Genomic DNA, 21,935 nt, shown 5'->3' with positions numbered 1-21,935 from the left:
CATCCAAGCCCTGTTTGTCTAGGGTAGGTGTGGCAGGGCGCCTGTTATGTCTTGCTGATTCTGTGGCACACTTTGCCCTGCTGTGACAGAGCAGCAGTGTGGCTGATTTAATCTATGGTAGTGGAGTTTGGGGTCTAAGGCACAGATCCTCAAAGTTATTTAGGCTCCTAACTTCCAGCCTAAATATCTTTGAGGATCTTGGCTCAAGACACTATATGCCATCTGAGGATTGGTGTAAAGGAGAAGAGTTCCCCTACATGCTTACACACCAGAACAGAAAGTGGTAGGTGCAGAAACCAGCTCTCCTGCTTTATGCCAGCTGAGAGCTCCCACCCCCAACAGGGGAACTCTCAGCTGGCATAGAGCTGAGCTGGAATTCTAGCCAGTAGTGGCCTAGACTGTTACTGAGCATCTGGGTGCATATTAACCAAAATAAACTGATCATGCGGAAGAATAAAAGGTTTTGACCATAGAGAATTTGCACCAGGTTATTTCATTCTGATCCTCAACGGAGGACATAGACTCACACACCAACAGAACTTGTCTTTTTAAAGTGTTTACATTTTAGTGCCCCCCCCCCAATCTCTCACTTCCCTCCCCTACTTAGACTACCCAAAATCATTGCATTTAGAAAGTTCAGTGCTTTCTTTGTTCCTGTCATTAATTCTCTGCACTTAAATACCATGACAGGTGCATCAAAAATAGATTCACGGTGGAGTCAGTGGGAACCAGGGCGATGGGAGCCCTAAATGTTGTGAACAACTAAAATGGAGGACAAATCAATTAGTTATTTCCTGCAGGTTGGGCTTTATAGTGGACACTCCAGAAACCAAACATAGTTACCAACTGTTCTGTCTTTATACAGCACGTAACACACTGATCAATGATTAGGGCCCCTCAGCACTACCACAATACAAATAAATAAATACCAATGAATTCCAAATTACAATTTTAATTTTATTAAAAGTGATTTCACTTTCTATACACTTCTAGTATTCTATACACTTCTAGTGGAAATAATGCCACATTTTTGTTCATAAGATTCCATTTTTCACATTTGTGAATAAAATATTCTTCTTATAGAGAGGAATTGCATAGCTGAGATACCACACAAGGTACTTTTAAAGCTATAATTGCTATTTCAGATTCTTATGCCTGATCACATAAAGAAACAAATCATCATCCTAATATTATACTGCAATTACATTGTATGCAATGCTTTGAGATTCAGAAAAATATGTTCGTCATATCTATTTAGATAGAAATAACATGCACCTGCATTGAGTATAGCTGGGAACCACAGAATGTTAATTTCCCCAACTAAATGCACCGTGCACTGCTGTTTCTCATAAAAGATGGTCAAGCACAATTAAACTGTGGTCTCAGAATCTGGGTCTGATGGACCACTATGCTATTCTAGTTTTATGCTGGGGTAACTCCACTGAAACCATGAGTTATATTGGGGTAAAGCTGGAGTAATGTAGTGGTGAATCAGGCCCATTATCTCTACAGGTGCAGAGACAAATCCAGTCAGAGATTTGTAAACATCACATATATACTATAGCCTAATGTACCTTCGAACATCCAGCTAAGTTGTCATCTCTGTATTATTATTATTAATGTATTATTATCATTGAAAGAAAACTGTTAGGTAGTTTGGGCCTAACTAGGAGGTTGTGTAAAATAGTTTAAACCACTCCTAATTATTATGCCAAACCAGCAGATGTGTTGAAAAGCAAATTAAATTTTTAAAATTCTTTCAATTATAACTATTTACTAATAAGGTATTTTTAATCTGATAGTATCTCTCTAACTTTACAAAAAACATCAACAGCTGTACATTTACACAGAAACCTCCTCGTAAAAACACTGAGTTTTGGCAGCAACATAAAGGCAACTGCATACTTTCCTTTTCTTTGAAGACTGGCACCAGTGAGTACAAGGCACATCATGTACATGGAAAAATAATTTAGTTTTATGGGGTGGGAGTAGCTGGATTGGTTACATTCTGGAAAATAAAAGAAATACTCGTCTTTATTCTTTCAAGGAAGGGATCAGCAAGAGTCTGGTGCTGCCCCGAAAAGTGTTTCCATTGCATCAGCTGCGACATAGAAAGAGGTTTCTTTGAATCAGCCCTCTCATGATGTTGTCCAAGCTGGCAACCTCTATACACAGAGAGCTTTTCTGAAGAAGGATCTGAAAAGTGATAAAGTGAAACAGAGATTGAGAACTACCAAGAAAATTCTCAGTCTGGATCAGTATTGTATTTTCCAGAACAGCAAGTGCAACCTTCTACACCAATACAAGCCACACATACACAAAAATGTAAATTACTTGTTAATTTTATTTCTCAAAAATCCCCCTCTGCCAGCCCAGAGTACAAGTCCTGGTACAAGTAGATGGAATGGAAAGTTTCTTATCTGATCATTTGCTTTCTGCTAGCAGCATCTCCTGCAATTCTGTGACACATGGGCTATTCCCCTCTTCTCTGCAGTTCTGGAAGTGGTTCAGTGTTGCAGCCTGTGCTGGTACTACCCCCTTTTCTGGCTTCCTGCCAGGAGTCATTCCAGAGCTGTGGAGAACGTCTTAGAATAGGAGTAACAATAACCTGCATCCCAACCAGTGAACTATGTCCAGTGGGCTACTTGGCCCACAAACTGTAGATATAGAAATTAAATGTTGTTCTTTGGTTAATAAAGCCATACAGGATAGGAAGAATTGTGGGAGATGCTGCTAGCCGGAAGAAAATTACTGCTAAGAAATTTTCCATTCCACAGCTCAGCATCTCCCACAATTCTGTGATGTAGAGGAAGTAGCGAGCAGTGAACATTCCCGTCCTCTTCAATTCCCAGACATACCCTAAACCAGCCTGCCCTTCCTCCTCCAACCAGCCTGCCCCACCCATCCTCTGAGGCCCCGCCCCCCACTCACTACATCCCGACTCCCTTTGTTTCTTGCTCTCCCTGCCCTCACTCACTCGCTCATTTTCACCAGGCTCAGGCAGGGGGTTGGGATGTGTAGGGGGGTGAGGGCTCCGGCTGGGGATGTGGGCTCTGGTGTGGGGCCAGGGATGAGGGATTTGGGGGGCAGGAGTGGGCTCCAGGCTGGGGGGTTCAGAGTGTGAGAGGGGGCTCTGGACTGGGGCAGGGGTTACGGCGCAGGGGGGATGTTGAGGGATCCAGCTGGGGGTGCAGACTCTGGGGTAGGGCTGGGGCTGAAGGGTTTGGGGTGCAGGAAGTTGCTCCAGGCTGGGACTGAGGGGTTTTGAAGGCTGGAGGAGGATCAGGGCTGGGGCGGGGGGGGGGGGGGAAGGGGGGGGAATATGAGGGTTCTGGCTGGCGGTGAGGGCTCTGGGGTGGGGCTGGGGATAAGGTGATTGGGGTGCAGGAGGGTGCTATGGGCTGGGACTGAGGGGTTGGGAGGGTGGGACAGGGATCAGGGCTCAGGCAAGGGGTTGGAGTGCGGGGGCCGTTGAAGGCTCTGGCTGGGGGTGAGGGCTCTGGGGTGGGGCTAGGGGGTTTGGGGTGCAGAAGGGCAGGAGGGGGATCAGGGCGGAGGCAGGCGGTCAGGGCGTGGGAGGGGGTCAGGAGTGCAGGCTCTGGGTGGCGCTTACCTCAAGCGGCTCCCAGAAGGCATGTCCCCCTCCGGCTCCTGTGCAGAGACGAAGCCAGGTGGCTCTGCACACTGCCCCCGCAGCTCCCATTGGCTGCAGTTCCCAGCCAATGAGAGCTGCAGAGCTGGTGCTTGGGGCGGGGGCAGCGTGTGGATCCCCCTGGCTGCCCCTATGCATAGGAGCTGGAGGGGGGACATGCCGCTGTTTCTGGGAGCCTGCCTTGGCCCTGCTGCACTGCTGACTGGACTTTTAACGGCCCAGTCGGCGGTGCTGACCAGAGCTGCCAGGGTTCCTTTTCGACCAGGCATTCTGGTCAAAAACAGGACACGTAGCAATCCTATCCTCCCCACACCAGCCTGCCCCTCTTCTTCCCCTCCAGGTACCCGCCATGATCCTACCCCTCCTCTTCCAGGCACCCCCCAACCAGCCTGCCCCTCCTCTTCCTCTCCCAGGCACCCCTCTCCACCAGCCTGACACATACCCCTCAGCTCATGAACCCCTACACCCACCCACCCCAGTAACCTCAGTCCAGCATCCACCTTTAGTATTTCTGTAATGGTATTTTTTGGCTCTTGCATCTTACTCTATCTAAGTGTGTGGCTGCTTATATGCTTACCCTTGTCAGAGTATTCCCTTTCATCCCTGGGATGGGAAAAAACTGGCAGAACTCTATATGAGAAGCATAATGCAAACAGCTTGCACTCTCTGACATCTCCATAACTACTTGGACAAAATCAGGGTGTGCGCGCAATTTTTTTTTCTCTGGGAAGGTCTACAATACTCCTGTAACTGTATCTCTTGATCAAGTCACTATCAGGATACTAGGTAAAAAACAGGCCCTGTGCGAGTGCCCATAGAAAACATTGAGCTGGATCCTCTAGGTATATTTTACCAGCTCACATGAGCTCCATTTCCCCCTCAAGAACTGAAACTCCAGCTTTTCAGCCATGAAAAGAACACAAAGACAATGAAATCAGTGGATTGCTTGTCAGAGTGCTTTAACCAAAAGTAAAGTGAAAAACAAAAAACTCTTCACTATAAAAGCACCCTATCTTAACTATACAACCTCTGCCAGACTTTAGGTGAGAAGGGGAGGAGAGGAGAAATGAGCAAACCTCTAGTCTATCTGCTGGAAACATATAAACAACCAAACAGGGTCAACCCCTTTTTTAATTGCTTAATTTCCTGTCTGCATCTGCTGGTAAGAAGACACACATTTAGATGGAAGTCTTCGGAGGATTTTAGAAGAATAATTCTCACCACCTGCATTTCTACTTAGTGCTGTTAAAATTCAATTTAAAAATGTTGTAGATATTTCTTTGGGTCTCATTACTATGATAGCAGAGAGTGTCTATTTAGAAGAGATCAGTATTTGCACCATTATCACACTAGTAGCGCTATTATAGATGAGCGTCTCATGCCCATCAGAAGAAGGGAACTTATTGGGGCAACAGATGCACCTGTTTCTTAGATGCTGGGTCTGTCATAAAGGTTAGACCTGATGGAGAGCGACCTTAATGAAAACAAGATTAAGACATTTCAAAAAAACATATGAAAACAAAAAATCCTATCCCTAATTTAAATCAGCTATATGCAAAAAGGTATTAAACACCACACCACAAAGAAAGAGTGGAAAGGGAGGTATTAGGAACACTAGTGGAGATGGCACTATTTATATCCTTGGCATAGGGCAGACAGAAGCTAGGGGGTCTATTTTTGCACCTTTCTGCTGACTGTTCTAATCACTCTTTTCCAGTTTTAGACAGTGACCTTGCCACAAATGATTGTCTGTACTTTGGGCACTACTACACCTTTGGCCAGATCCTCAACTGATGTAAGCTGGTACAGTCCCAGTCAAATCAATAGTGCGACAGTGATTTACACCAATTGATAATTGATAATCTAGTCCCTTGTTTGTATCATCTAATCATTCTTGCTCTTGATAGTTTCTTTCTCTGAGTTTCATAAATTATCTTGTCTGATTATAACCATTGTCACTAGTCCAATTTGCCCTGATTGGTTTAGGGATTTAAGAGGCTGTTAAAAGTAGAGGTCATTAGTTCAAGGAATGAATCTTTTCTCATCATCAGCTGATGAAAGGGTCCTGTGGATTTGAAAATAAAATCAGGCATAAGGCAATATCATGAGGATCCAATAAAGAATTTCATTACTTTAATCCTCTTGTAATGGGTGTCACTGGAAATGGATGGACCAACCCTGCAAGTGCCAAAGAGATAAAGAACAGAAAGCTCACTTTGATGGTCTTTCTTTCCCATACAGTTGCACTCAAGCAGGTCATGGGTAACACAGCTGGAATCTTCATGTAGTATAAAGAGATTTTTAAGTTCCTCAATGGAAAAACGGATGTGTTCAGATGTCTTGGAAAGGTCTACAACTGCCCCAGAAAGGCCTTGCTTGCTGATCTGTCTCTGATAGATCTTTTCTTCTATTGAGCCTGCATTGAAAAACATCATATACATAAGATTAATTTTAGACTAGTATTTCTAAAGGTAGATTCCAGTTACCTGATAATTGCATAATTGGAAATGTTGGAGTATTACCTTCAGTTACTAAAAGAATAATCAGAGCAAAGCATAAGAACATAAGAAGGGCCATACTGAATCACACCAAAAGTCCATCCAGCCCAGTATCCTGTCTATCGACAATGGCCAATGCCAGGTGCCCCAAAGGGAGTGAACCTAACAGGTAATGATCAAGTGATCTCACTCCTGCCATCCATCTCCACCCTCTGACAAACAGAGGCTAGGGACACCATTCCTTACCCATCCTGGCTAATAGCCATTAATGGACTTAACTTCCATGAATTTATCCAGTTCTCTTTTAAACCCTGTTATAGTCCTAGCCTTCACAACTTCCTCAGGCAAGGAGTTCCACAGGTTGACTGTGCACTGTGTGAAGAACTTCCTTTTACTTGTTTTAAACCTGCTGCCCATTAATTTCATTTGGTGGCCCCTAGTTCTTATATTATGGGAACAAGTAAATAGCTTTTCCTTATTCACTTTCTCCACACCACTCATGATTTTATATACCTCTGTCATATCCACCCCTTAGTCTCCTCTTTTCCAAGCTGAAAAGTCCTAGCCTCTTTAATCTCTCCTCATATGGGACCCGTTCCAAACCCCTAATCATTTTAGTTGCCCTTCTCTGAACCTTTTCTAATGGCAGTATAAGCAAAGCAAAGCAAAGCCAAGCCATATGTTTATGCGATTTCCAAAAGTGCCCCACCCTATTCTTATACTTGCCAAGATTTGCCTCCCTCCAGCCTATGTTAGAGTAGCATTTACATTTATAATATTTCTGACCTGTAGTTAGCAGTCTGTAAATATGCACAGTGTGTTTCTGACCATCTCTCCACACCCTGGCCATTGCCTAAAGAAGATAAAAAGGTAATGATGTTATTTGAAATCTCATTACACAAAGAACATTGGCTAAAACGTTTATTCTTTTCTAATCAAGTTCTTAGCACTTGCTAGCTCCTTAAAGGGACACTGTCAAAATAAAGACAATTTTTTGGAAAATGTTATCTGTATTACTATTAAATCTTAGGTTATTAAATCTGAAAAATTTTTCAAATCTAATTTGCTTCTAACATTTACTCTCTGCCTCTCACCTTGCCTAGATTACCACATGAAATTTCATTTCTGCTAGCCCTAGTTTCACTTGAGGTTTTCAGATATTAGCATGACTCTATTGGATTTAGGTTTCTAACACTGCACAGGCGTTTAAGTTCCTCCCCCCAATACTTTTTTTCAATATTTATAAAAACAGTGAAAACATCCATTTCAGTTGGGTTTGGAAAATCAGTTTTTGCACAAAACCTTTAAATCTTAAAAAATTACTTGACAGCGTCCACTTAAGTGAATTTTTGGCAACAATTTAAGGGTTACAAGTACATATTCAGCATATGTGCACAAAGCACAAGTTTCAATATTTAGCAAGCTGTAATATTTGTGGCTGATTTTACTAGACTGTGTTTCAAGCAGTACGACAAGTGACCACATGATGGTGCTGATGAAGATCAGGAACAAGAGCAAAGCCTCTGAGTTCCATGCAGGTGATAGGCAATTACCATTACTGTACAATCTGAGGCGATTTATTGAAATTGTAAGAAATTCTTTTTAAAGACATTTAAAATTTGTTAAAAAAAAGTTTTATCCAAGCACTCTTATGCCAGATAAAACAATACGCACAGAGCTACCACAATCATTACAAGAATAGCAGTAACTTTATTTTTTTCTTGTAACATCTGCTGCCATTTGATTTTGTCCCTTTCTTCATGCTACTCAGGACTCCCCTCCCCCCCCCTTAGCTCAGATGTAGCTGAGTTCCCTCTTCACCAGCACACACTACACAAAATGATCAGTTTTAATTTCATTTTCTTTTGGGAAACATAAGAAAGAGATGATGGCCATTCTACTAGAAAATCAAAGTCAACAGAAGACTGGGCCTTATAAGAAACCCCTCCAGGGAGACCAGAGATTTATTCCCCTACACTTTATGCTCCTTGTTTATCCCAATCAGCTGTTCTAATTTAATTTTACCCTGAATATTCAAACTAGAGACAAGCATCTCCTGGCTGAATGTCACAATACAAAAAGAGACCCAACAGCTGATCGATATGGATAAAGTTGCATGGAAATCCTTCAGATGTGTTTCTGATATGGAGACAAAGCTAATTTAAACAATCTGCCAGACACATTTTTTCTCCTTCCCCACATAATTACACTTGTCTAGATGCAGGCTGAGCAATATTCAATAATGGACCAGTGAGAGATTTAAGGTCTGACATATTAGAATCTATCTCCTCATCAATTAAAACTCCATTTGGTCCACATCCCGTCCCTGATACACATAACTGTATCAAACCTGAATATCTGTGGCTGGATTCCAGTCAATGTCATACAAAATTAAATGAGATGCTCCAACAAGGTTCAGACCTACACCGCCAGCCTTCGAACTCAGCAAAAAGATAAACGCTGAACGGAATTTATTATTAAAACTATCCACAATCTGTTGCCTCTGGGAGACAGGAGTGTGTCCATCGAGTCTTGTATAAGAGTATCCATAATGTTTGCACATCTCTTGCAAAATATTCAATGTCTGTGTATAATTAGATACCAACACAATTCTGTCAATCAGAGAAACAAAGAACTTGTTATGTTGTGCATAAGTAGTTAAATCTAATGAAGCATTATATTTATTTATTGTAGACAACTGAAGAAATCAAATCACAACTCAGACAAAAATTGCACATCAGCCTGACTTTACTCACCTCTCTTTAAAAATGAAATATTTGACATTGCAAATAAAGACATGTCAGACCTACTGTGAAGCATTCAAATAAATTATTAAAGTTATTTTTTCAACAGGATTTTGCTTAATGTACAAACAGGACCAAGCACATAGATTGGATTATAAAATTTCTACTTACACAAACTAGGTCTTGTAAGAGGAACTATATGCACCTGTATGTGGCTCCACTTAAAGAAAAAGCTACTGTGAACATCACCACACAATTTGAGAGATTTCTGAGTAGGAGAATTACAGATGAGCTAAATGGGGGCATTCATCTGAAGAAAATTCCTCCTCCCCAAGCTGGGGTTTGGATAAAATGGGATGAGGGAAAAAGGAGGGCAAATGGCTTTGTAAATATTACAGATATTTCTGGTAAACTGGTCTCCAGGTCTTTTGAGCTATTGATCTCCCACTTACTTCTACTACATCAATGTTTTATCTGATACACTTATTAGTCCATAATAGGGTGACCAGATGTCCCATTTTTATAGGGACAGTCCTGTTTTTTGGGGGCTTTTTCTTATATAGACACCTATTATCTCCCACCCCCCGTCCCGTTTTTTCACAGTTGCTATCTGGTCACCCTACTCCAGAATCACTTGGTTTCAGAGATTTGCAAACTTCCCCTTTAATCTCTGGGGAAGATTGTACTAAATGGGGAAGGGGGAAGAGGTCTAACTGAAGCAGTAAGACTTGTCACAAAGTAATGCCTCAGCACAAGCTGTAAATCAGTGGGTTTCAAACTTTTTAAGCTGCGTACCCCTTTCCAAATAATGTAGTCTACCGTGTACCTGTCTGAGATAGACAGAGGCAACATGGGGGGGAGGGGGGCATGTGGGGGCAGATTACATATTACGCATGCCCCCCAGGTTTCTGCCTTCCATTTAGCAACAGCTTTTAAAGGTTTTCAAACTGGGGTGCACGCCCCACTAGGGCGGCATAGAAGAACATTCAGGGGGGGAGGCGGCAAGGCCAGATGGCTTGGGCCAACCCCACATGGTGGGGCTCAGGGAGGGAGAGCCACCTCCATCCCCTGACTCACCTCAGTGGGCCACCCAGCCTGTCAGGGTTCAGGGGGTGGGGGCACACAACCAAAAATTATAACTCAAAGTAGGGGCTCAGCTCAAAAAATCTCAGTGTGTGGAGTGTGTGGAGGTGGTGCTTCCTCCCCATGCCCTGCTGCATGGGGCTGATGCCCAAGCTGCCTGGCATCCCCGCTTGCCCCACTGAATGTTCCTTTGTGCCCCCCTAGGGGGGCATGCCCCACAGTTTGAAAACCTCTGCTATCAATTAACAGTAGGAGGAGACAGCAGCTCCCTTTGTACTGACACACTGGGGAGCGCTTCTTCCTGACATTCTCTTTTGAAAAGGAACTTATAGACAGCTAACGTCTCCTAAAATGGAGTAAAAGGAAAACCCTGAATGATAGCTAGTCATAAACATGACTATACGGGAGAGAGCTCAGTCTAGTAATTAAAAAATATTTTATTGAACAGTTTAAAATACTGAGCACATTAAATGATTACCCCAAGGGACACAAAGTGCTGGAAAGTCTATGCAAGTAACAGGCAGTATGTCACAGAACAGTAGTTTCAGTGTCAGACATCTGCTTAGTTGGTAGAACTCAGCATGAAAAAGAAAACAACCAGATAACTGTCCAGAAATAACAAAAACAGAAACTTGGACAAGTGTCCACCAGCTGTAATTCCTATGTTAATAATTTTAACAAGAGGCAAAGCTGTAGAGTAGAATACATGTACGTATGAATAAGTATGCTTGGTAGCTGTGGGAGTGACAGATCCCTAAGGGTAAATATTTTGGCATCATGTTTGTGTGAAAACAGCAAGTGGGAAAATCAAAGGGATCATCTAAATTCAAAAGTAGCTAATATGTCTCTCCTACCTTTCTTTCTCTCTCACCTTTCAGAAGGGCTGAGTTCACGGATCGCTGCCAACAGCTTTGCCAGGACCTGTAATTTTCCTGAGTCAGTTTCAGTGAAAGTGGTGGAGGTATAATCTTGTGGGAAAATATCTCTTAAACCTTCATAAAGATTGGATTCCTCACATTCATCACAAGTTGGATTACATTCTTTTTCCTATTAAAAAAGATTAATCTGTGGTAGCTGCATGACTTTTTGAAAAGGTACTAAAAAAAAATAAGCTTGTCAATATTTTCATTATGATTACAGAAAGCATCAGAGAAAGACAAGATCAAGAACCAGCACACAGATTTTAATGAACAAACAAGCCATCTGGCTGATAACCTCTCATCATTGGCTCTACTGCAATTTTTACAAACCATTGTTATAATAAAATTAAACTTGATTCTATACCCTATAGACTAATGTCTCATCTACATCTGGATAGAGGATGGAGAAGAAAATAGTATTGCTCACTCCTGCTTCTCTGATTTAAAAGAAGTAGTTACATGACATCAGAAACATATGAGAGGTAAACTCATGCTTTGTTTGCTCCTGCTTCATTCTGTGCCAGCTTATTACAGAGCTTTACGGCATTTATTTTTGAGAAAACTGTTCTCTTCCCAACAAGAGATTAGGAACTGAGAGGATGAAGAGCAGCTATCAAAGGTACAATGGATCCAGAATGAAGGGTAGAGGAAAAATGGTAAAATCACTTAGCTGTAGTCTAACAATAGCTATATCAGTGTAATAAAAATAACAGCAATAAAACCAACTTGCGTTTATATCTCTCTCTCCATCCCACCAATTTCTAAGAAGTTAAGCTTTCATGTTAAAAAAAAGTTTCTAGCATTTACAGTTGTGAAGCAAATTTACTGAACGAACATAGTATTCTCTCTGAGTCACAGACACAGACTGAAACGATAGCTCTTGCACTCTTGCAATAGGTTTACACTTCTTCTATTCATCTCAATTAATGTTGACTCCAAAGAAGAGGTTCCCAAACTGTGGGGCATACCCCACCCTCCTAGGGGGGTGTAGAGGAACGTCCGGGGGGATGCAGCAGGGCCTGAGCCAGCCCCCATGGGGGACAGGGAGGGAGCACCACCCAGCCCCTCCCCACCCCCATCTCTGCTCTGGTCGTGCCCCCAGCCGCATCCCCAGCTCCCAGCCTCGGCCTGGCTCCGCTCCCAGCCCTGACCCTTATCGCAGCCTGGCTGCAGCTCCACCCCTGTCCCCACCCCCAGCCTCAGCCCCTGGCCATGGCCCCGTTCCCAGCTCCAGATCCACCCCCAGCATTGGCCCCCTTACCCCGTCCCTGCCCCCCCTTACCTCGAGCCATGGCCACCGCCCCAGCCCCGATGTGGGGGGGCGTTGGGGAGGAATAGATGGAGTAAGGTGGGCACAGCCTTCAAAGGTTTGGGTCCTGCTGCTCTAAAGGCTATGGATGTTAACTTTAATGTCAATCTAATTATACCTTTTGCAGCTGACATTTTAGTAAGATAACTGAGGGAATCATAGAAATGTAGGGCTGAAAGTCACCTCCAGAGCTCAGCTAGTCCAGCCCTCTGTGCTGAGGCAGGACCAAGTATGCCCTACACCATCCCTGACAGGTGTTTGTCTAACCTGTTTTTAGAAACCAATGACAGGGATTCCACGACCTTCCTTGGAAGCCTATTCCAGTGCTTAACTATGCTTATAGTTAGAAAGGTTTTCCTAATATCTAACCTAACTCTCCCTTGCTGCAGATTAAGCCCATTACTTCTTGTCCTACCATCTGCAGACAAGGCAAACAGTTGAACGCCATCCTCTATAACAGCCTTTGAAGACTATCAGGTTCCCCCTCAGTCTACTTTTCTCAAGACTAAACAGGCCCAGTATTTTTAACCTTTCCTATATGTCAGGTTTTCCTAAACGTTTATTGCCCTCCAATTTATCCACATTAAGAAAAATGTGTGGTGTCCAAAACTGGACACAGTAGTCCAGCTGAGGCCTCACTAGTATTGAATAAAGCTGGAAAATTACTTCCAACATCTTACTTACAAGACTCCTATTAATACACCCCAGAATGATACTAGCATTTTTTCTGCAACTGCATCACATTGTCAACTCATATTCAATTTGTGATCCACTATAACCCCCAGATCCTTTTCAGCTGTTCTATCATCTTTTTGCGGATACAGACTAACACAGCGGCTACTCTGAAACCTGTCATCTACCCAGTTATTCCCCATTTTGTAGTTGTGCAATTGATTTTTTCTTTCTCAGTGTAGTACTTTCTACTTTTCTTTATTCAATTTCATCTTATTGATTTCAGACTATTTCTCCAATTTATCAAGGTCATTTTCAGTTCTCCAAAGTACTTGGAGGTGTCATCTGCAAATTTTATAAGCATATTCTCCACTCCATTATCCAAGTCATTATTGAAAATGTTGAAACATATCAGACCCAGGACAGAGCTCTGAGGCACCCCTTATATACGTGCTCCCACTTTGACAGTGAATCAAAGATAACTGCTCTTTGAGTACTGTCTTTCAACCAGTTTTGCACCCAGTTTAATACAAAACACATTTCTCTAGTTTGCTTATGAGAATGTAATGTAGGACTGTGTCAAAAGCCTTACTAAAAACAAGATATATCTACTGCTTGCCCCCATCCACTAGGCCAATAACCCTATCAAAGAAGGAAATTAGGTTGATTTGGTATGATATGTTCTTGACAAATCCATGTCGGCAATTACTTATTATCCTATTATCCTTTAGTAGCAGTACATCCTTCCCATACCAATGATGGTGCACAAGGTGGAAAATAGTCTCTTCTATTCCTCTCTGTCATTTGCTGCTGCTTTCATTTGCACTATGGCATTGAGATCTACTATTCTGCCCTTCCTGCAAAGAATTCTTCATAAAGTTTCTATTGGGCACCGTTTTTCTCTCACACCAGTTGGCTTCTGCTGGACAGCTTCATGTGGGATTCTTTGTTTTGGCACCTGGAGTATATGCCCCAAATATGCTCAGCGTTTCCTTCTGATCCTGGGGGAAAGGAGCTGCTGGTTGGTGATTTCTCAGATCTCTTTGTTGGTAATAGTCTTTCCAACCAATGCCCAGAAACTTTCATGGGCACTTCTTCTTGAAGACCTCTAGTTTTCTGTCAAGCATTTTAGTAGATCTCCAGCTCTCACAGACGGATGTTGGCACCAAGATTATATCTGAACTGAAAATTCCCTATTTTGTTCTGGTGCCGTATATCTTTAATTTCCATACATTGCTGAATTAAGTAAATGTTGTGGGTGTCATTCCTTTCCTTGATGTCCCTTCCTTTTGAGGTCTCCATTAGCTAATATGGTGCTGCCCAGGTAAATGAACTGATGTACTTTCTTGATATTTTTGCCATTTAATGTGATATTACTGCTTGACATCTGGGTTGCAAGGATATTTGTTTTAGCATAACTGATTTTGAGCCCTGCTTGGCCTGCTATTTTTAACAAGTTGTCTATCTTTGTAACTTTTCGTGGTGTGTGTGGCAGAAAGCAGGACATGGGTGGTCATGCCTAGTGATTGGACTAGGAGTCACACCTAGTGGCTACAGCAGGAGTTGGTAGGCAGGAATAAGAGCCCAGGATCAGAGCCAGAATCAGCGGCCAGAGCCAAGGGGCAGAGCTGGAATCAGAAGTCAGGAATGTGAGCCAAAAGCTTGAGATGGGTTATCTGGAGGGCAGCAAGGCAGGAGCAAGGCTGGGTGCAAAGGAGCAGGGTGGGGTCTGAGGCAGGAACAAGGTAGGAGCAGGACTGGAACAAGGTGGGAAGAAAGCTGGGAACAAGCACGTGCAAGAGCTTTTAGCTCTGAGCAGCTACCAAACTACTGCTGCTGCACTAAAGAGCAATCTTCTGACATTTCCCACCAATCAGGCTATGTATCCAATCTGGCAGCCTACTACAGGCAAGTTGCACTTGTTAGGTTGCCCAGAAACTGGCTTGGCTTCAGTGCCTGATTCGCGACGTTCAAGGGCATCTTAGGAGCCTGAGGGCCTGGTTTCTCAGGGTATTTCCGTGAGAACTCCCGCAATAGGGTCAGGGCATGGATGTTCTCTACTTGTTCCCCCAAGACTACTTGTACGGGCTGTAGCCTTCCCAGTCCACCGGGTACTGAAGTCTTCCCCTAACTCACCCAGGGTTGAGGATTTGGGGGACCAAGTACTGCTACTGTCCACATACGGATATGGATGGTGGGGTTGGAGCAGTCTGAGTATGGGTTCCTGGTGTAGGTCTTCACAAGTGAGTTGTGAAAAATGGGGTGGATCTTCAGGAACTTGAGCAGCTGTAACTCAAAGGCCACTGGATTTACCTGTTCTAAAGGGAGCCAAATGCCCTGGTGGTAACTCAGAAGACAGCAAAAATACTGCTCCAAGATTTGATTGACACTCTCTGTCAAACCCACCTCTACCTCTCTGCAGTCAAAAAGCTGAAAAGTAACAAAGCGGTGGAAAATTACCAAATTACTGGAAGTACTTGATAACACCACCCTAATGAAACTGACAAAACTGACTTTCTAATTGTTTAGTTTTTTGAAAGCTCTAAAGCACATCATTTTGGGAGGTCATGTGTGGAACTCCACTGATACAGTTTTTAACAGTAACTCATTTTAATGACTTTTATTGTGTAGCACTGTCTAATTATTTGTGTTGAAGCAAAATACAGTAAATACCTTTATGGCTTTAAACAGAAGACAGGGATGGTTGCAGAGTTTTTTCAAAGCTCCTATACATATCAGATGAGGACTGTTTTCTAGTACTCCTTGTAGGCAGGATCTAACAACTCGAGAACTAAGCAGTTTTCTATAGAGTTCAAGCTGCAAGGCTGTTGGTCGGCAGAAAAGTATGCTCTCTTTTTTCGGTGGGAGAAATTTGTTTATGATCTCTTGTGTTCTTCTAAGAATAAACAGTCCAGTTAGGCGAGTGAGTTCTGCTGCTCTTTTCTCTCCTAACTCCTTTTCCTCCTAATGTAACAAACAGAGGTTTAGATATGACTTTACAAGCATGTTCAGTTACATCACAATTCTTTGCTATAGGATTCTTAATCAGGCAGTAGTGAACACGGTTTGTTTGTATGATACCACAGGGTTTTAATGATCAATTAATATCAGCATATTTGGTTTGTCATAGGAGTTTTTAAACTCTTAACCGAGGCAAGAGCTAATGCATTATGAGTCACTACAGACTCAAATTATGTGGCTAGGTTCCTGATTTATGTAGCAAAGCTGCACTGAATTCTACAGAACTGTGCTGAAGTGATAAATGAATGGCATCATATCGCAATTTGTACAGCTCCTAAAACGTGAAATGGACAGACAGTGGCAGGAGTTGAAACAGTGTCTCAGGGCTTGTCTACACTGGCACTTTACAGCACTACAACTGTCTCACTCAGGGGTGTGAAAAAACACCCCACCGAGTGCTGCAAGTTTCAGCGCTGCGAAGTGCCAGTGTAGACAGTGAACCAGCGCCATGAGCCGCACTTCCAGCGCTGGTAGCTTTTCCCCTCATGGAGGTGGTTCTTTTATAGCACTGGGAGAGCCATGGCAGCGCTTTAATGTTGCTAGTGAAGACGTGCCCTTAGAGAAAGTAAAGGAAATGACTACCATCTCAGAGCACATCTACGCTTAAAATGCCGCATAGGTGCAGCTGCACCAATTGGAACAAACTACCAAGTAAACCACTGTAGAACTTTAATGAAGATGTTCCACGCTGACAGGAGAGAATTAATCCACCTCCATGAGAGGCGGTAGCTACCATCAACATAACACTGTCTACATGGGGGGTTATGTTGGTATAACTACGTTGCTGCAGGGTGTGCATTTTTCACATCCCTGAGCAACACAGTTATACTGATATAGGTTTATAGTGTAGACCAGCCCTCACACTCCCAAACCCTGCCAGGAGCTCTACTCCTTCACAAAGTAGCAGAGGAAGACAACTGCCATGAGAAGCTCCTCAGAACTGCAGAAGTGAAGAATTATACCTCCATTCAATCCCTCCAAGTGTTTCATCCCCCTTCTTTCCCTCATGTCACTATATGCCCTCTCCCTTTCTCCAGCCAATCACAGTCCCCTTCCTGCCAGACTGCTACAATAGCAGGTGAATAGGCTGAGGAGATGGAAGATGGCATGAAAGTGACCATTTTTGTGGGGTGTGCCAGGACAAATTTCTTTCCTAGAAGGAAAGAAACATTGTAGCCATTTGCCATTTGCACAGTGGTAGATATGTGGAGCCCTTCAATTAATTGGACTGAATTATAACCAAGTGTTTAGATTCGTTGTTCCTACCATCAAAGATCATTATCTAATAAATAATCCACAAACTAATTATTCAATAAAACAGGTGTTCGAAAAACTCAACATTATATAAACTTTAAAAAGTTAATTAATTCCAAAACAGTTGATTAAATAACAGCATTTAACTCTGATTTCAAATAAGAGGCTGAGAAGTCTGTGTTACCACACCTGCCCTAGACCAAATTACAATGCTCTCCCCACCAAACTACTTTGGTACCCCCTCGATCCTATGTTCCAGGCGGGAAAACACTGAATTGGGGCCATAGAGTCTGACACACGAAAAAAAGTGGTGTTGTAGCCATGTCAGTCCCAGGATATTAGAGGGACAAGGTAGGTGAGGTAATATCTTTTAGTATCAGGTTCCGTTGGTGAGAGAGACAAGCTTTTGAGCTACACAGGGTATGTCAACACAGCAATTTAAGCCTGGGTCTGAGCATAAGCTCGAGCCAAACCCCCCTTGCATCCACACAGCAAATTTGCTAACCTAGGGTTAAGCCCCCGGGTCCCAGGGCTGGAGGGTTTGAGCTCGTGTTAAGCTGGAACCTAGCATCCGAGCATTACTGCTTTCCTGTGTGCATGTGGCCCCAGCTTGATTCAGAGCCCAGAAGTCCTCTGGATGTATCCCAGAGTTCCTGGCGGCAGAGGAGCAGCACTGCAGGCAGCCAATACAGCAGCCAGAAGTACCATTACTGCCTGGCTGAGCGTACTTCCCCTTCCTACTCTGGCTCCTCCTCACTGCTGCATGGAGCTCGCCCAGAGCAGGGAGCAAAGCTGACAGGTGACAGATGGCTCCTGGTTGCAGGGATGTTGCAAGTCATCCCTCCCCTGGCTGTGCTAAACTGGGACCTCAGGCACTGTCCCTCCCTGCAGGGTGGTGCTTGGTCCCTGCTCTGCTCTCTGGCCCCTCCTACCCTTCCTGCATGTGCAGGAATACCTGGGCTGCATGCACTGTGAGGGCGGTGAGTGGGAACCAGACCCAAAACTTCCCTGCAGCCTTCCGAGGATCCCTTATCCTTGCCTCGTGGGGTGCGGTGGGGGCAGAGATAATTGATCCCCGGGGGTAGCTGAAGCACACTGCACCCCAAACCCTGGGAGTGCACTTCACCACTCTGCAGCCAGCAACACCCAGGCTGGGGTATGAGTTTGTGTTTTTCCTCTGATACCTTCATTTTATGTCAAACTTCAAAACAAACAGACAAAAATAAATAAAAAAACAACCAAACAAAAAACCCCCTCCATTGAACATCCCATTTTAAAAATTAAGAATCGCAAAGTTTCATTTTAATAGTTTGACTACCCTGGAGACTGATATCCAGATGCTAATGGGCATTTTTCTCAGCCTAGACCTGGAGAGCCCAAGTTTCAGATTAGATGGTAGTTCAGTATAAAGCCTTCTCAAACTGCCATCATTCTACTGAGACGGTCACCAAAGGAGCTAATGATGCAGTTTATGTACTCATGTGCTTCTTATGGGCACCTGAGTCCCATCAATAGCACCACCACAGTTGGGAAACAGGATGGGCAGTAGGGTTTTCCCACAGTGTACCACATTCCTAGGGCTAGATACTGGGGCTAAGGAGTGCTCTAGGCACTTTGGGATATGTTTACTTTGACTTGGGTCTGTGCACTGCAGTGTGGATGCCAGAGCCCTAGGTTTGAGCACGGGTCAGAAAATTCTTAACCTAGGTGTTAAAAAAAAAAAAAAAAAAAAAAAAAAAAAGGAATGTAGACGCTCAAGTCCAGGGTTCCCTGACACAGGTCAGCTGACTCAAGTCCCACTAACCTTAGGCTTACATTGCTGTGTAGACATAGCCACAGAGCTGTTCCTTAGGTCTGGGAAAAGTACTCAGTGTCACATCTAAATATAGATTCATAGAATTGTAGGACTAGAAGGGACCTCAAGAGCTCAATCCAGTCACCTGCACTCATGGCAGGACTAAATATTGTTGCAATAAGCCATAAATCCAGTGTTTTATTATAACAGGCAAACTGGCTTATTACAACAATCTGTAACCCACTAACTCCCCTTTTTCTCCTATGACTACAGGGGTGTTAACAAGTCATTTCACCTTAAATGGTCTCTTACAATATGTCCTAACTACTTGGGCTAAACTATCTGTTTGATCTCTTATTTAACTGTGACACTGAGTACCTTTCCCAGACCTGACCTCTGAGTAGTTCAAAAGCTTGTCTCTCTCACTAAGGGTATGTCTACACTGCAAAGTTTTTGTGCAACAAGTTATACCATTTTTATTAAAGTGCTGGAATTAAATTGCTGTTGTGTGTCCACACTGTACTCCTTGTGATGCTGGAGCGCATCCACATTAGCAGCTCTTGCAACAGCAAAGAGAGCAGTGCATTGTGGTAGCTATCCCACTGTGCAACTGGCAGTAGGGTGCTTTGGGAAGGGTTTGCAATGCCTCATGGGGCAGGCACAGCGTCACATGATGCAGGTTTCCCAATCCCATAGTTCCATGGGCATCCTACTACATTGCCTACTGCTTTTCAACTGAAGTGGAGGGGGGAGTGTGTGTGACAGGGAGTGTGTGTGTCTGTGTATGTGTATCGGGTTGTGTGGGGGGGGAAAGAGACTGTGTTTTGGTGGACAGAGACTGTGTCAGCATACTGTCTTGTAAGTTCAGACAGTGGCAGGAAGCAACCAGTCCTTAGGCAGGGGGAAGGGGGAAACCACCATCAGCCCCCGCCTCCCTCCCCAACTCTCTGCACAGCAATCTGTCTCTGTCTCTCTTACGCACACACACACCCCTGCCTCTGTGTTCAACAGCACAAGCATTCCACAATAATGGTTTGCTTTATGTCCCGGAGCAGATCAGCACAGCATGCAGGGCTGTCAGAAACGGAGCTTTGAAAGGGGAGAGAGGTACAAGCATTCAGGGCAGCCAGCCAGAGTTCATAACAATGAGCAGAGTGGCAACTTGCAGGATTATGGGACACTTCCGGAGGCCAATTACAGTGCTGAAAGCAATTGATGTGTTTACACTGGCAATGCAGCGCAGGAGCATCTGTGCTGTAAGCCTTACGACTCTCGTTGAGGTGGTTTTTTTTGCAACACTGCAACTGAGGAGTTTCTGCGTACTAAGTGGCTTGGCAGTGTGTACTCCTCGGGAGTTACATCGCAGAAAGCTGCTTTACTGTGCAGTAGCTTGCCAGTGTAGACAAGGCCTAATATAAGTTGGTCCAATAAAAGATATTACCTCACCCACCTTGTCTGACATAAAAGAAAGAAATGCCCAAAGAAGTCGCGCTTTGAGTATTACATGAACTTACTTATGTTTTGATACTGGAATTTTCAGAGGAGCCCAAGGGAATTAGGCTTCTTTGAAAATCTCAGCCACAGGTTATGCATTAAAGAAGAAAAACAGTCTAAATTACATTTGACTCTCTAGAAGATGAATTTCTAACTCTCCTTATGAATTATATTCAATGACTGAATTCTTGTTTTTAAATGATGTACCTTTGCTGCTGAAGGCTCTCGGGACCGAATAATAGGCTCCTCATATATTTTTCTGTATGTGGACAAAGAACCAAGTATTCCTGGATTTACAAACTCTATTAATGCGTAAAATTCTTGCAGGTCATTTTGTATTGGAGTGCCTAGGTGAAGAAAAAATAATTAAATATGTACTTTTACACATTTAAGAGTTTTTTTCCCCTTGAAATTGATAGTAAGTATAATTGCTGAATACAACAGAGTTTAAAGTTGACAATAATAGTAAGAACTTTGAAGTTCTTAATTAACTATTGTATCCTGACTGATTAGATTGTATATCTAGTTATTGTGGCTCAACTAGTCATGAATTTGAAATCTTGTTTTCTCATTTAGCGCTTTTCTTTTTCCGTTTTGAAGAAATATGACAGATACTTACCTGTAACTGGAGGTTCTTTGAGATGTGTGGTCTCTATCTGTATTTCACCTGTGGGTACACATGTATTCAATGCTCTTCAGACAAGAGATTTCTATCAAGTAGTATCCTTTAGTTCGTGCCAGCACAGTTGCTCCCCTCATGCACCACTTAAACTGAGAGTTTAAGGGGTGCACAGACCAACACCTCTCTAGTTCCTTCTCTTACCCCGAAACAGATAGGATCTGAAACAGAGGGAAGACAGACACGTAGTGGAATACAGATTGGGACCACACATCTCAAAGAACCTCCAGTTACAGCTAAGTAACCTCAATTTCTTCAAGTGGTGGTCCCTATGTGTATTCCAAACGTTGGTGATTGATAAGCAATATTCAAACAGCAGGAGGTACACGAATGCAGCTGATATACAGTGTATAATACTGCTGCCCCAACAGCTGCATCTGCAGAAGAGGCCTGAATTAAAGGGTAATGTTCCGTGAAGTATGAACAGAATTTCAGATTGCTGCCTGTCATATGTCCAGTATAAGTGCTTCTTGAAGAGATGCTATCGAGGTTGCCTGTGCTGTAGTGGAATAGACCTTTACCCCCACTGGGGGAAGAATACCCACCAACTGATGAGAAAGAATGATATAGCCGGAGACCCACTTCAAGAGTCTCTGAGCAGATAACGCTTGTCCCTTCAATCAGTCTGCTATAGCGACAAATAGTCTAGGAATTTTCCTAACTGGTTTAGTTCTTTGCAGATAGAACACTAAAGCCTGCTTGACACTGAGAGAGAGAAGTCTCATCTCTTCTCATTGGAAGCATGAGATTTTGAAAAGAATACAAGCAGGTGAATAGGCTGATTTATGTGTAACTCAGAAATTATCTTAGGCAT

The 21,935-nt window shown here is 43.3% G+C and overlaps 1 protein-coding gene across 1 annotated transcript in view; it reads right to left on the bottom strand.

Moving 5' to 3' along the window:
* Positions 1-1,024: 1,024 nt before the first annotated feature.
* Positions 1,025-21,935, bottom strand: part of RAD54B (RAD54 homolog B) — a 127,997-nt gene continuing 107,086 nt past the window's right edge. Inside the window, exons 9-15 of the mRNA XM_074944089.1 lie at positions 20,650-20,789; positions 15,552-15,842; positions 10,849-11,024; positions 8,501-8,762; positions 6,937-7,003; positions 5,868-6,068; positions 1,025-2,196 (exon numbers count right to left, since the gene is read on the bottom strand). Coding sequence (XP_074800190.1) covers positions 1,976-2,196; positions 5,868-6,068; positions 6,937-7,003; positions 8,501-8,762; positions 10,849-11,024; positions 15,552-15,842; positions 20,650-20,789 — 1,358 coding nt within the window. The 3' untranslated portion in view covers positions 1,025-1,975. The remainder of the gene's footprint in view (positions 2,197-5,867; positions 6,069-6,936; positions 7,004-8,500; positions 8,763-10,848; positions 11,025-15,551; positions 15,843-20,649; positions 20,790-21,935) is intronic.

Source organism: Natator depressus, chromosome 2 (assembly GCF_965152275.1).
Source record: "Natator depressus isolate rNatDep1 chromosome 2, rNatDep2.hap1, whole genome shotgun sequence".
NCBI lineage: Eukaryota > Metazoa > Chordata > Testudines > Cheloniidae > Natator > Natator depressus.
The sequence above is the reverse complement of the archived record's forward strand: the minus strand, read 5'-3'. Positions and strand labels throughout refer to the sequence as shown.